Raw genomic sequence first — 15849 nt, forward strand, 5'->3', positions numbered from 1 at the left:
TGCAAGGAAACTAAAGTAATATGTCAATGCTTTCCACGTAATTTTAGATGCAATGAAAGCCTTTCAAAATGTGAATAAGACTTTGGTAAATTGGAAGACACTAATCAAAAATACTCAATTTTAGTCATCAATCTGGATGAAAGAATTTTGATTTTCTTAGTTTTGGAGAAAATGCTTGGAAAGAACGCGGGGTGGCGCTGTAGCCTTAGAAGTAGAAGGAACAAAAGCCAACCGATGACGGCGGGTTTAGCCAGATATTCAGATAAAGAAGCAAGCAGGAGGAGGAGGCTTTCTAAGGCGGTGGTTCCGGGAAATCGAGGCCCTAGGATTGTTCACTTATCTCAATATTAACAAGATATTTGTGAGAGAAGAGTCAGCGACTACGGGTTTGCTGAGAGACCAGAAAGCAATGGAAACCAGAGAGAGAAAGGAACTCCTTCTGGAACAAAGGCAAGTCCTGATATTCTTTGTCTTGCTGGGCATGACTCTGGCTGGTTCTGAGAGTAGGCGCTATTCGGTGGCTGAGGAAATGGAGAGTGGCTTTTTTGTGGCCAATTTATTAAAAGACTTGGGGCTGGAAGTAGATGAACTGATTGTGCGGGGTCCCCGGATTGTATCCAAAGGGAAAAAACTGAGTTTACAGTTTGATAGGCAGACAGGGGATTTATTTTTAAATGAGAAGCTGGACCGAGAGGAGTTATGTGGTTCTACAGAGCCCTGTGTATTACCTTTCCAGGTGTTATTGGAAAATCCCTTGCAGTTTTTTCAGGCTGAGCTACAGATTAGGGACATAAATGATCATTTTCCAGTCTTCCTAGACAAAGAAATATTTTTGAAAATTTCAGAAAGTACCACACCCGGAACCACTTTCCTAATAGAACGTGCCCAGGACTTAGATGTAGGAAGCAATAGTCTCCAAAATTACACAATCAGCCCCAATTTCTACTTTCATCTTACAATACAAGACAGTACTGATGGCATATTACCACAACTGGTGTTGGATAAAGCACTGGATCGAGAGGAACAGCCTGAACTCACGTTAACTCTTACAGCGCTGGATGGCGGTACTCCACCAAGGTCTGGTACTGCCCTGGTCCTCATTGAAATCTTGGACATCAATGACAATGCCCCTGAGTTTACAAAAGTACTCTATGAGGTGCGGGTTCCAGAAAACAGCCCCATTGGATCCCACGTTGCTACTGTCTCTGCCAGGGATTTAGATATTGGAGTTTACGGACAAATATCTTATGCATTTTTCCAAGCCTCTGAAGATATTCGCAAAACCTTTCAAATAAATGCAAAATCGGGAGAACTCCTTTTAACACAAAAGCTGGATTTTGAATCAGTTCAGACTTACACTATAAATATTCAGGCAACAGATGGTGGGGGCCTTTCTGCAAGTTCTGTGGTTCTTATCCAAGTGATAGACTTGAATGACAACTCTCCAGAACTGACCATGTCCACACTTATCAATCAAATACCAGAAAACTTGCAGGAAACCATAATTGCCATATTCAGTGTTTCAGATTCTGACTCTGGAGACAACGGAAGAATAGTGTGCTCTATCCCAGATGATCTTCCTTTCTTCCTGAAACCGTCTGTAGAGAACTTTTACACTCTGGTGACAAACACAGCCCTGGACAGGGAGACCAGGTCTGAGTATAATGTCACCATCACTGTTAGTGACATGGGGACACCCAGACTGAAAACTGAGCACAGCATAATAATCCTCGTTTCTGACGTCAATGACAATGCCCCTGCTTTCTCCCAAAAGTCATACACGCTGTTGGTGCACGAGAACAATCAGCCCGCTCTGCACATAGGCAGTGTCAACGCCACAGACAGAGACTCAGGCACCAACGCCCAGATCACCTACTCCCTGCTTCCAACCCAGGACCTGCACCTGCCCCTCGCCTCGCTGGTCTCTATCAACGCAGACAATGGGCAGCTGTTTGCGCTGAGGGCGCTGGACTTTGAGGCCCTGCAGGCATTCGAGTTCCGCGTGGGCGCCACAGACCAAGGCTCTCCCGCGCTCAGCAGCCAGGCGCTGGTGCGAGTGGTGGTGCTGGACGACAATGACAACTCGCCCTTCGTGCTGTACCCAATGCAGAACGCCTCTGCGCCCTGCACCGAGCTGGTACCCAGGGCGGCAGAGCAGGGCTACCTGGTCACCAAGGTGGTGGCGGTGGATGGAGACTCGGGCCAGAACGCCTGGCTGTCATACCAGCTGCTCAAGGCCACGGAGCCAGGGCTGTTTGGCGTGTGGGCGCACAATGGCGAGGTGCGCACCTCCAGGCTGCTGAGTGAGCGCGACGCGGCCAGGCACAGGCTGGTGGTGCTGGTCAAGGACAATGGCGAGCCTCCGCTGTCTGCCAGTGTCACGCTGCACGTGCTGCTGGTGGATGGCTTCTCCCAGCCCTACCTGCCGCTCCCGGAAGTGGCGCCCGAGCGTGCGCAGGGGGACTCGCTCACTGTCTACTTGGTCATCGCCTTGGCTTCGGTGTCATCTCTCTTCCTCTTCTCTGTGCTGGTGTTCGTGATTGTGAGGCTGTGCAGGAGGCGCAGGGCGGTGCCGCTGAGTGTCTGTTCTATGCCCGAGGGCCACTTTCCGGGTCACCTGGTGGATGTTAGTGGCAGGGGTACCCTGTCTCAGAGCTACCAATATGAAGTGTGTTTGATGGGCGGCTCTGGCACCAGCGAGTTCAAAGTTCCTAAGCCCATTATCCCCAATTTCCTTGCGCAAGGTGTGGAGACAGGAAGTGACGAAAATCCCAGTTTCAGGAATAATTTTGAATTCAGTTAAATATCAAGAAGGATCCACTGAGTCTGGTCTCAATTTGTACAAAGTTCTGTTTTTATTGCTTTGCCCATTTATGCATCTCCTCTCTTCTGCTCTCCTATCTTCCCATCCCCTCCCCTCCCCAATCCTCCCTCTCCTCTTTTCTTCTTTCCTTCCTCCTCCTCCTCCTCTTCTCTCAAGTATCTATTCCAATGCTGTGCACATTACTGATATTTCTAAATATATGGTCTTGTGGTATGATTAATGTAAATTTTCTTTGTATTCCTTTTTAAAAATTAGTCTAACAACTTAGATTTAAAGTGTGAAATAAATTTTGTATTTTTAGAAATCCTTAATTTTTAAGTTAAAGCACCTTACCCCAAACTCACATCCCCAGAAAACTCATATGCTCCTAATTTTGAAGTCCTATATTTAAAATATTTGCTATCATTACACAGGATAAAATTTTCCCATCTGGAATATTTTGGGGTTTTATATCCTCTTCCCCCAATGTAACTTTTATTTTGTGAACTTACAGTGGCTAAACCATTAATATGGGTTTATTCATAAATAAATTGCACCCTCCATGAATTTATCTAAATATGTACTTCTTTAAAATATTGACATGTAAAAAATATTATTCTTTAGCGAGAAGCCTAACTGTTGGATTCTACAAAATATTCACATTATAAATTATAAATTTTTGTCAAAAATCACTCAGCTGGGCAGTAACCTATTGCCAGAAAATTTTAAGCTTAATGCCAGCCTTGGTCACTTAGACCCTGCCTCAAAATAATACAAACAATGGAGATGTAGCTAAGTGCTATAACATTGTGGGCTCAATCACCAGTAGGAAAATCACTCATATTCTAAAATAATTTAAAATTTAAGTTCTACTATTTAACTAATAGTATCTATCCAGTGATTTTCAAAGACATGCCAATTTTTCATGTTTTCTATTTAAAATAGTCTTTAAAATTCTCTGCTTATTCTAATCCCCCCTTTTAAAAACCTGTTTTAATTATTTAAAACCCTCTAACTGAGCCCTTCATCAAAATCTAAAACTATACCAGAGAATATATATTTGACCTTTATCAACTTTTAGAAAATTCACATGTAATTGGGATTTGCATTTTTCAGATTTTTTTGGAGTATTTATGAAAAACCTATATTAATGATTTAGCCACTGTAAGTTCACAAAATAAAAGCTATACCGGGGGAAGAGGATATAAAATCCCAAAATATTCCAAATGGGAAAGTTTTATCCTGTGTAATGATGGCAAATATTTTAAATGTAGGACTTCAAAATTAGTTAATTAGAAAAAACCTGATGGAGGACAAAAATGTATGCAGTACCACTCAGTCTATTTTTTGTGCTGCCTTCTTCTATTTGGTCCCTTTAGTTCCCTAAGATTTTCAATTTTTTAAAAGTTGCTTAAATCATATTTGTCAATAGCTCCCCATTATGGCATGATGAACACAGTCATTAGACCATTTTAATTTCTTAATAAAAATTTTGAATGATTGGAAAAGTCTTTATTTCACCTGTGATGTATTGATATTTAAATACACTAAAATACTTTAATGGACAAAAGTTCTTCTGTAATTGAATACTTTCTGATGTACAATGAATTATTTAATTTTGTATAATTGAACTTTCACTATTATTCAAACCATCTGGTTATCAGTCTTTAGTGTCCCTTTACTTCAACATATCTTTCCCTTTTTTCCTCACTGGTTAATTTGAGTCTCCTCTCCTGTTGACTGGATTAGTTAGGGAATAAATAGGGAAACTGTGTTATTCAATTTTATAATTCATATATACTATAATTCCTAAGGATTCATCCAATTTTCTTCATTTCTCACAGTTTAATTTCTGATCTATATGTTAAAATTAATTTAAATCAATGTTATTCAGTCTATCTTTCCATTTATATATGATTTTATGCATATTTAAATATGATTAAAATTACAATATGAATTTTGAAAGTCTCATTTTGAGATTATTGGTGACAAATAGCACTATCTTGGTTATCTGAGGAGAAGGATCACAGATTCACAGCCAACCTGAACAACTTAGTGAGATCCTGTCATAAAATAAAGTAACCAAAAAAATGTTGCTGGGGATGCAGCTCAGTGGTAGTCTACCCCTGAAGTCAATCCTCAGTACCACCGCCAAAAAAAAAAAAAATCCTTCTCACTTGTAGGACCTTGAGTAAGTTATCATTTCCAACCCCCAAATGATAACTGCTGTTTCAATAGCTTGCAATTATGATAAAGTAAATAGTATAAATGTTAAAGCCATAATTGCTGTTATTTTAAATGCCACCAAGAATAGAGTCAAAAGATGTGCCAGCATATGTATCCCTGATAACTGTCAAAATACAAAAGAAGCTAGATTGAACACATGATATTTGCAATTTTTCATATATTGTCCTACAATGATTTTTGTTATTAGAATAAAATCTAAGCACACATTATTTGGCCTGCATTTACCTCCCTAGCCTCCTCTTCTCACCTACTCTTGAAAGTTCTAAGTTCTGTGTACACTATTCTTCTTTACTAGATTAGTCATGCTTTTCTAGCTCAGGAATTTCACATATTATACATTCAACCTCTGACACACCTTTTCATCCATGTTCCAAATTAAATGGTACATCTTAAGGAACATTTTATTAACTTCTCCCCATTAAGTTAGGTCTCTTTATTGTATGTTTTCAATGCCCTGAGTACATTTTCTATGCAACACTTCTTAGGCTGAACACCTGTAAAAGAAGGATAGAGCACGTTTCAATGTTTATCGAAAGTGAAAATATAGAAGTAATTAGGCATTTGTGGTCCTCTGATCTACCCCCTGACATGACCTAATATAATTTTTTACCACTTTGTCATTTGATAGTATTTTTCCAACTAGAAATGCAAATCTCACATTTTTATAAAAATTGGAAAATAAAATAGGATTTCTAATCATGTTCTCATTTAGAAAAAATTTTAAATTTGCATGTAATGATTACAGAACATGTTCACTGCTACAAAATAATGTAATTGAGGATTCTACAAGGAACAATCACTTCTTTAAGAGCTCATTTTACTTCTCTAGGTTATGTTCACTTAACTTACATGACACAAGAAACTCTTCCAGTAACCTCTACTGAGTTTGATAAGGGCAATAAGCAATATAACAAAAAATGAAAAACAAAACCTACCTTTTGCAAGAGTTTAAACTGTGAGCGAACGCATGGTGGCGCTGCTGACTAAAAAGGTGAATTAAATCACAAGCACATAGGACTCCCAGAGCACAGCTCCGGTGCGGTAAACTAGGGTTTGTGAAATGGTGACGATTTTTTAAGCAAGCCTCGTGAAAGGATTATTTACCAGGTTGGAATTTCCAGGACTTTGCATTCCCACAGCCTTCTGAAGCTCGGCTTGGCTACATTCCTTGGAAGAATATAGCAAGAAGTGCAATGGAGGCCAGAGGGGAGAGCTTTCTTAGACAAAGGCAAGTCCTGCTTTTCTTTGTTTTTGTGTGTGGGTTTCTGGCTGGGTTCGAGTCAAGACGCTATTCAGTGGCTGAGGAAAAAGAGAGGGGCTTTTTAATAGCCAATCTAGCAAAGGATCTAGGGCTGACTGTTGAGGAACTGGTGGCAAGGGGGGCCCAAATTGTATCGAAAGGAAACAAACAGCATTTTCAGCTCAGTCATCACACCGGTGATTTGCTTCTGAAGGAAAAAATGGACAGGGAGGAGCTATGCGGCCCTACAGAGTCATGTATACTGCATTTTCAGGTATTACTACAAAACCCTTTCCAGTTAATTACACAGGAGATTCAGATCATAGATGTAAATGACCATGCTCCAGTATTCTTTGAAAATGAAATGGAGCTGAAAATCCCAGAAAACTCTCCACCAGGAACAGTGATTCCTTTGGAATATGCTGAGGATTTGGATGTGGGAAAAAACAGTCTCCAAAACTACACAATTGTTCCCAATTCCCATTTTCACGTTCTCATGCGCAGTCGGAAGGATGGAAGGAAGTACCCAGAACTAGTACTGGACAGAGCGCTGGATCGAGAGGAGCTGCCTGAGTTCAGTTTAACACTCATAGCGCTGGATGGCGGGTCGCCACCAAGGTCTGGGACAGCCCAGATCCACATTATGGTCTTAGACATAAATGACAATGCCCCAGAATTTGCACAGTCCCTCTATGAAGTTCAAATTCTAGAAAACATCCCTATTAACTCTGTCATTGTCACTGTTTCAGCTTCTGATTTAGATACAGGAAGTTTTGGGGCAATATCATATTCATTTTTTCATGCTTCAGAAGAAATTCTCAAAACTTTTCAACTAAATCCAATTACTGGTGATATGCAATTAGTTAAATATTTGAATTTTGAAGCAATAAATAATTATGAAGTCGACATAGAGGCCAAGGATGGTGGAGGTCTTTCAGGAAAATCTACAGTTATAATTCAGGTGGTTGATGTGAATGACAACCCACCAGAACTGACTTTGTCATCAGTTAACAGTCCTATTCCTGAGAATTCGGTAGAGACTGTGGTAGCGATTTTCAGTGTTTCTGATCTAGACTCTGGAGACAATGGAAGAGTGATGTGTTCCATCCAGAACAATCTCCCCTTCGTCCTGAAACCATCCTTAGAGAATTTTTACACCCTAGAGTCTGAAGGAACGTTGGACAGAGAAAGCAGAGCCGAATATAACATCACCATCACAGTCACCGACATGGGGACACCCAGACTGAAAACTGAGCAGAGCATAATAATCCTTATCTCTGACGTCAATGACAACGCCCCTGCCTTCTCCCAAACGTCATACACGCTGTTGGTGCACGAGAACAACCAACCCGCCCTGCACATAGGTAGTGTCAGCGCCACAGACAGAGACTCAGGCACCAATGCCCAGATCACCTACTCGCTGCTGCCAGCCCAGGACCTACACCTGCCCCTCGCCTCGCTGGTCTCCATCAACGCAGACAATGGGCAGCTGTTTGCGCTGAGGGCGCTGGACTTCGAGGCCCTGCAGGCATTCGAGTTCCGCGTGGGCGCCACAGACCAAGGCTCGCCCGCGCTCAGCAGCCAGGCGCTGGTACGAGTGGTGGTGCTGGACGACAATGACAACTCGCCCTTCGTGCTGTACCCAATGCAGAACACCTCTGCGCCCTGCACTGAGCTGGTGCCCAGGGCGGCAGAGCAGGGCTACCTGGTCACCAAGGTGGTGGCGGTGGATGGAGACTCGGGCCAGAACGCCTGGCTGTCATACCAGCTGCTCAAGGCTACTGAGCCCGGGCTGTTTGGCGTGTGGGCGCACAATGGCGAGGTGCGCACCTCCAGGCTGCTGAGTGAGCGCGACGCGGCCAGGCACAGGCTGGTGGTGCTGGTCAAGGACAATGGCGAGCCTCCGCTGTCTGCCAGCGTCACACTGCACGTGCTGCTGGTGGATGGCTTCTCCCAGCCCTACCTGCCGCTCCCGGAAGTGGCACCCGAGCGCGCGCAAGGGGACTCGCTCACTGTCTACTTGGTCATCGCCTTGGCCTCTGTGTCATCGCTCTTCCTCTTCTCTGTGCTGGTGTTCGTGATTGTGAGGCTGTGCAGGAGGCGCAGGGCGGCGCCGCTGGGTGTCTGTTCTATGCCTGAGGGTCATTTTCCTGGACACCTGGTGGATGTTAGTGGCAGGGGTACCCTGTCTCAGAGCTACCAATATGAAGTGTGTCTGATGGGAGGCTCAGGGACTAGTGACTTCCTGAGTCCAATTATCCCCACTAGTGTGATTCAAGACCCTTAGCAGCTCTGTTTTAAATTTGCAATTGAAGGAATGGTTTAGATTTCATTAACAGAATAATCAAAAAGTAGTTGTGTGGCTATGCATGTTTCATTTTAAAATCAAGAAAGTTTAGTTGATACAACATTTTGTTTATAGATTTTACTTTCTATGTAAGCATATGTTAATCCATTCATATTTTTCTTTTTTCATCTGCTTTATGTCCTATCAATGCAGTCTTAATGCTTGTTTTTCTTTTTCTAATAGTGGAGAAAAAATAAATTCATTGTCTTTTAATGGCAATTTCAAATAGGTTTACTTAATAACATTTCAAATTATATATTTCAAAGCAGTGTGGACAGTTTCAAATCACAAATTCAGTAATTTTTCCTGTTGAATATTCATTCATAATGTTGTTTTTTATGTTCTGAAAGCTGTTTGGTCCATGGCTAATGAAGCTTGAGGGTTAATAAAACAAAAGATATAGTAATGTACCATCTTTTTAGAGGTATAATAGTCAAATGAAAGTAATACATTTGTTTTCTATATTGACACTTTCAGTCAATATTTCAATATTGTATACATTGTTATCATCCAAGTGGACAAACATTATAGACAAATGCAGCAAAGTACTCTTAGGTAGGTACTTTTTAGGGTTTCTTAAAGTGTAATCATTATGACCCAGGGAAAAATTAAACATAAGCCATTTTAAACAACTGATTGCTCTTTCATTTTTAATGAAATTTTATTTAGGAAGGCATCTGGTGGGATGGCAGTTTGGTTTGTAAATTCTGGTATCTAAGCCTAAACACCTGAGGGCCTTTTTTTTCGAAGAACTTACACAGATATATGATCTTTAAATGTTTTACAGTAAAGGCACTGTCCCATCAAATTGTACTTTTTATTACCTACTTACCATATATCTAGTAATTTATTTTATTTTATTTTTTTAATATTTATTTTTTAGCTCTCGGCAGACACAACATCTTTGTTGGTATGTGGTGCTGAGGATCGAACCCAGACCGCACCCATGCCAGGCGAGCGCGCTACCACTTGAGCCACATCCCCAGCCCAGATTTTTTTTTTTTTGGTGGTGCTGGGGATTGAACCCAGGACCTTGTGCATGCAAGGCAAGCACTCTATCAACTGAGCCATATCTCCAACCCCTATCTAGTAATTTAGAAGGGAAATATTTTGCTTCCTGCTTTGATTCCCTTCTTTAGATTGAAATCCAACATGATTTAGCATTATTTATGGTCTTCCTAGGATAAATATCTGCCATCCACATCAGTATTCCACCTCCTATATTGTAATTAAAAGATCACAATAGGAAATTCTCAAGAGAATAGAGTTCTCTTTTTCTCATTGTAAAAGTCTAAATTGGCTAAAACTAAGAATAAAATCTGGAAGCAGCCAAAATATCAAATTGTATGGCTATTTTTCAGGAAAAATTACATTTTCTTTTCAGATATTTCCTGACTCAGAGAGAGAACTTTCTGGCAGCTGAATATTCATGAGTATAAGAAACAAAGTTCCAAAGATTTTGAAAACTTCCCTTAAAAAGAGTTTAAGATTGACATAACTCCAATCACATATCAAATGTAGTAATAATCACATTTAAATTGTGTTGAGCTGGAGATATAACTTAGTGGTAGAGCATGTTCTTAGTACTTGCAGGAGGCTTTGGGTTCAATCCCCAGAACCAAAAATAAAGGAAACAAAAAGTATAAAAGAAAAACAAGGTGAAGGTGTCATTTTATGTAATAGCATCAAATGCACGAATAACCTTAATAATCAGAGAAAATAGTGTTTCTTTCATTCTAAGTTTCTTATAGAGATCTTTCAATCTGGATCTTTTGATCAGATTTCTTTTCTTCTTTTCATGCTTAGGTGAAATTTTATGACGATAAGGGAAAAGATATATTTACACAACATGTATCTATATTTGGCATCCTGAGTCTTTAATAGTATCAGAGCTGTGGGAGTATTTAATAGTAGCAGTTATAGTTCTTTTGGGAGGCCAATATGGTATATGAGCTGAGAATAAATTTGGAAGGACCATATGTGCTGAGAAGCTACTTAAACATTGAAGACAGTAGAACAAATACTACCAGTGACTTAACACATAGATGGACTGATCTACACACTGTTGATAAAGTGAACAAAATTTAACACATAATCTGGACTAAAATTGAATATCAGAAGCAATAACATCTTTCTTTTGGTTTAAAATGCTTTTTTGTTTGTTGGTAGTCAGGGACCATTTATTCTTTTATTTGAAGAATTTCCAAAATTTTCTTTATCTGGGTATTTATTAAATTCAGGGCAGAGAGGGGCTACCACATGCATATTACTGTTTTTGGAATTACACTTTTTGGAATTTCACAAACTGAAAATCTGTTCCAAGGGAAAAGGGATGACTTAGTGTATCAATAATTTTATAGGAATTTTCTTCTGAAAATGTTGATAAATCCATTACTGCCAATTAATTACCAATTGATACTTCAATTTTCCAAAGAGAAATTAAATAAAAATTTGAGTCCTCTTACTTCAGAATTCACTAAATGAACTTAGTAGACTCTTAATTCAAAAATAATCTTTCTTTTTTCATTCATAGTTGAATGTATAGCTCATAGCACAATGCCTTATACATAGTAGATGCTCAATTTATTTAATAAATAAATATTTCAAAATATTTTGGAAATCATGTAATATCATAAGTACTTAAGGACTTAGTTATTTGAAACTTATCTACACATTGGATTTTGAAAGAAATATCTGTATTCAGAAAGGAATGCATAATTCCCTTAAATATTATGAGAATGATTACATTAAAAAGTCAATTTATTATTTAGTGCTCTCTCCTTGCTTATTGAGGCTTTCAAAAACCCAGGGAACTATAAATAATGTGTTAATCTTAAATTTGGTTCAAATTTGACTTGTCCATATCTCTGATTTTAGGGACAAAGAAGAAATTAAATAAAAGAGCTTTCTGTTTCTCAGATTAACTTTCTGAAATCTGTATTTCCTGGTTTCTACTGAACTTTGGTTAGTCTTTATTGTGTTAAAATTAAATGAAATTTTCAAGATACCAAAGGCTCAAAAGGCTTTCAAAGTAGCCATTCATTCATTTGTGAAATATAATTCTAGATAGTATACATTCACCATCTTGTTTCTCTGCAAACATGTCAATTCAGAAATAATTTCATTATATCCTTGATAGTCATCATCTAATTTTTAATGTTGAAAAGCAAAGGGATCACCATCTAATTTTTAATGTTGAAAAGCAAAGGGATGAAATTAATTTTATGTGGGATGTCATAAGACTAAGCTATGCTCAAATATCATTTACATATCAATAAATACCAATTAGTCTAGTGAAGTAACTCATTCTAATTTTCATAAATCTTTATTTATCCTTAAATGGTATTTCCTTGCATATGAAAGCTTTTTAAAAAACATGACAGTTTTCCTGTACATCCCACTACTTGATTCTGGTAGTATCTTTGCTTCTTGAAGTGGATTGTTAGATTTTTTTTATGCCACAAATCTACTAGCCAAAATTTGTAATTATTTTATGTCAAATGCATATATGCTTAACCACTATTTTGGTCCATTATAAACTTTAAAAATTACTTATTTTCTTTCCATTCTTTTAGTATTCAACACTGTTGATGAAAATTTTAATGTCAGGCTACTTCTCAGTATCTTTTATCTTTTACCTCTTTTTCTCTTTTCAATTTTTTCTTTAATTTTAATGTTCTGATATTGCTAATTCCAAAACTAAGATTCATTTAATATACTGAAGTTTTTGTTTATATAAATAATGTTTTCTTTTTCAGAATTTCTGTTTGACAGATTTTCATAACATCTTGTGCTTATTTTCCAATTGCTATTTTATTCTTTTTGGAATAAATATCTTTTATGTTCTTTCCATGTTGTTCTGAATCTCTATTTTTAATGGTGGAGAAACAGCTCTTATTTGTTGCGTCTGTTTTAATATTGCTATTCTACCCAACATGCTTGCTGATGTTTTGTTAGGAACTTATTGTCTATTGGAGGTTTCCTTCACACTAATACTGTTTTTCACATAGAGAGAAAAGAGAATAGGGATTTTAAGGCGGCATCTGCTCTGGCTTCTGCAAATCCAAGTCCTAATAAAGAAGCTTGGTTCAACTTTGCCACACAGTGATAGAAGTTCTGCACCCAGCCCTAAGGATGTGTTTGAGCTGGCCCAAGTTTCCTTGGGGTGTGTCATTTTGTATTTGCTGTGTGAGGCAAAATATCAGGGAACATCACCTTCTGCATTTTGGTTGTTCTGGTATCTTTTAATGTGGTAGACATGATAGCTAATGGAAAAAAAATTTAACTTCAGTCTTTAGCAAAAACAACTTGATTTTAAAGAAAATTGGATTATAACTAAAGTAATCAATGCATGAAGAGTACATGGAAAAACCATGGGTTTTGATTCAGGTAACAAGTATGCATGATAATGCTCAGAAAAAAACAATCCAGCATTCATCTTCTGAAATGTTGCTTATTAATTTTAGAAACTGCATGGGGCTCTGGTGATTGAACAAAATTGACTTGTTTCTTCCAAAACAATTTCTTCCCAGTGAAATCACCTGTCAAAAATGACTATTCTGATAATCACTATCAGAACTGAATACCATTTCTGTCACTAGGATAGAACCCTATGTCAGAAATATAGCACCAAACCACTAGACTGTTCCCTGAAATTATCAACAATTCCCTTACCAAAATCTCATGTATCTTTTTAAAAAATAAATTATAGGAATGCATTATTACTACACAGTAGAAGCATTTCTACCTTGCACTTTGATAGTGCCAAAAAGAAAGATTACCTTTAAACTTTAAAGGGATATTAAACTTTTATGCTTTAATATCCCTGGTTTTTGAGACTCTTGAGGAGTTTGAGTTCTAAAAGTTTGGGGATCCTTTGTGGTAACCCTTAAGATACAAAAAGTAGCTAGATGATAACAAAGTCACTGCAAAGTAATGACTGTAGTATTTCCTGAGCTGGCCAGGTAGAACAAGGTGGTGACCCAAATACCTAATACTCATGAGTATTTTATCTGTGATTTCTGACCTCAGAGCCCAGGATGTTTAGCATGTGGGTCTACAGCCTGTAAGTATGGAACATGTAAAGCATAGCTAGACCCCTAAGTGATAGCACAGCCAAACAGCTAGTTCTGTCTTTAGGATAACTGGAAATCATCTATTTGCCATGGTCATCCTACTCTTAATCTAGGACTTCTTACAGCCTTGTCTTTCCTTCCTTGAATCAAAGGAAGGTTCCTCATAGTCATTCTGTCTGCTTCTGTTCAATGCAATTTTGATGTTGGAGATGAAGAGAGAAATTTCAGTGGACTGTTGCTCATAAGAAGGGCTTTCTGAACATTTTGGGGGATAAGAACATTAATGTGCCTTAGTTTGCCAGCTCTGGATATGAAAATTTTCTGACTGGAATAGCAAGAACAAATGTGTTCAAATTTCTGAAGTCAATTATCTCTAACCAATATGGGCTTCCCTTGAGAAAATACTTTGAGGAGAAACTTGGGAACAATTTGTGATTTATAAAAAACTGAAATTGTATTCACTAAATAGTTTCATTTGAGTACTTTTAACTTAATTTTTTATCTTTGGAGAAATAGATTTCTTTTTTATTGTTTGAATTTCTTTTTTATTTGTTCTTTTTAGATATACAGGATAGTAGATTATAGTTAGACATATTATACATACATGGAGTATAACTTATTATAATTAGAATCCCATTCTTGTGATTGTACAGGATGTGAAGTTACACTGGTTTTATATTTATACATGAGCATAGGAAAGTTATGTACAATTCATTCTACTGTCTTTCCTATTTCTATCCCCCTCCCTTCCCTTCATTCCCCTTTGTCTAATACAGTGAACTTCTGTTTTTCCCTTCCCACCCTACTTTGTTGTGGATTAGAATACATATATCAGAGAACATTTGGCCTTTGGTTTTTGGGACTGGATTATTTATTCAGCATGATTTTTTCTGGTTCATCCATTTGCTGGCAAATATCATAATCTCATTCTTCTTTATGGCTGAGTAATATTCCATTCTGCATATACACACCCACATTTTCTTTATCCATTCATCTGTTGAAGGGCACCTAGGTTTGCTATTTTGAATTGAGCTGCTATAAACATTGATGTGGCTACATCACTGTAGTATTTTAAGTCCTTTGTGTGTAAACCAAGGAGTAAGATAACTGGTTAAAATGTTGGTTCCATTCCAAGTTTTCTAAGGAATCTCCATAATGCTTTTCAAAGTTCTTGCACCAATTTGCAGTCCCACCAACAATATATAAGTTAACCTTTCCCCCCACATCTTTATTTATAATTTTGATTATTGCTATTCTGACTGGAGTGAGAGGAAATCTCAGTGTAGTTTTCATTTGCATTTCTCTAATTGCTAGAGATGTTGAACATTTTTTAATATATTTTTGGTCATTCATATTTCTTCTGTGAAGTGCCTCTCCAGTTCCTTTGTTCGTTTATTGATTGGGCTATTTGTTTTGGGGGATAGATTTTATATAAGGAAATGGATTTCTTTATCCTTATTGCCTCATCTTATTTTATTTAAAATAGGTTAACTGACAGCATTGAAGTTTTGTTGCTCAAGTTTACTATTACAAAGAATTACTGTGGTATATTTTGCTACAATTTACAATTTAAAGAATAAATGTATTCTAGGTGTCAGTGAAAATAGTAGAAACAAGACTTCTGAAGAAATATTTTCTCCATAAAGGGAATAAGAAAACTGAGACAAGTGGTCAGAATCAACTTGTTCAGATCACTGGATTTTAATGAAAGGCTTGAAGCAGTATTAGGATGGGTTTATTAACTCTTGATTATAAATAATGGTGATTTTTATAGTATTTTAATTTGCTCTATTCCCATAATCATCTCTCTAGCTTTACAATATTCCTAAAACCCAGTAGGTTACAATTACAGCAAAAACAAACAGCTTGGAAGCCACCAGAGGAGGCAGAATGAGGTTGGAGCTCTTCCAGGACCTTACTGACAAAGAATAGTCATTGTTTGATCTGTTTGGTAGCTCTGTGTAGAACTCCATTGGCCTGATTCAGAGCTTGCCTAGTACAATTTTGAAGGTATTTAGCAACAATTATTTAAATTCTCAACTGCTAGAGTTGCAGATAACAGTTTGTAGAAACAATAGGCTGACTTAAAAGGAAGATCTGGGAAATAATTCATAGGAGTTTGGAAAAGCTTCTACAC

General features: G+C 37.9%; 2 protein-coding genes across 2 annotated transcripts; both read left to right on the top strand.

Moving 5' to 3' along the window:
* The first annotated feature begins 234 nt into the window (after positions 1 to 234).
* On the top strand, positions 235 to 4311 carry Pcdhb2 (protocadherin beta 2). The gene has a single exon (XM_005324265.4). The coding sequence runs from the start codon at positions 410 to 412 to the stop codon at positions 2801 to 2803; it is 2394 nt and encodes a 797-aa protein (XP_005324322.2). The 5' UTR covers positions 235 to 409; the 3' UTR covers positions 2804 to 4311.
* A 1577-nt stretch (positions 4312 to 5888) lies between these two features.
* Positions 5889 to 12485, top strand: Pcdhb3 (protocadherin beta 3). The gene has a single exon (XM_013358130.4). The coding sequence runs from the start codon at positions 6244 to 6246 to the stop codon at positions 8575 to 8577; it is 2334 nt and encodes a 777-aa protein (XP_013213584.2). The 5' UTR covers positions 5889 to 6243; the 3' UTR covers positions 8578 to 12485.
* Positions 12486 to 15849: the final 3364 nt, after the last annotated feature.

Source organism: Ictidomys tridecemlineatus, chromosome 1, assembly GCF_052094955.1.
Source record: "Ictidomys tridecemlineatus isolate mIctTri1 chromosome 1, mIctTri1.hap1, whole genome shotgun sequence".
Classification (NCBI taxonomy): Eukaryota; Metazoa; Chordata; class Mammalia; order Rodentia; family Sciuridae; genus Ictidomys; species Ictidomys tridecemlineatus.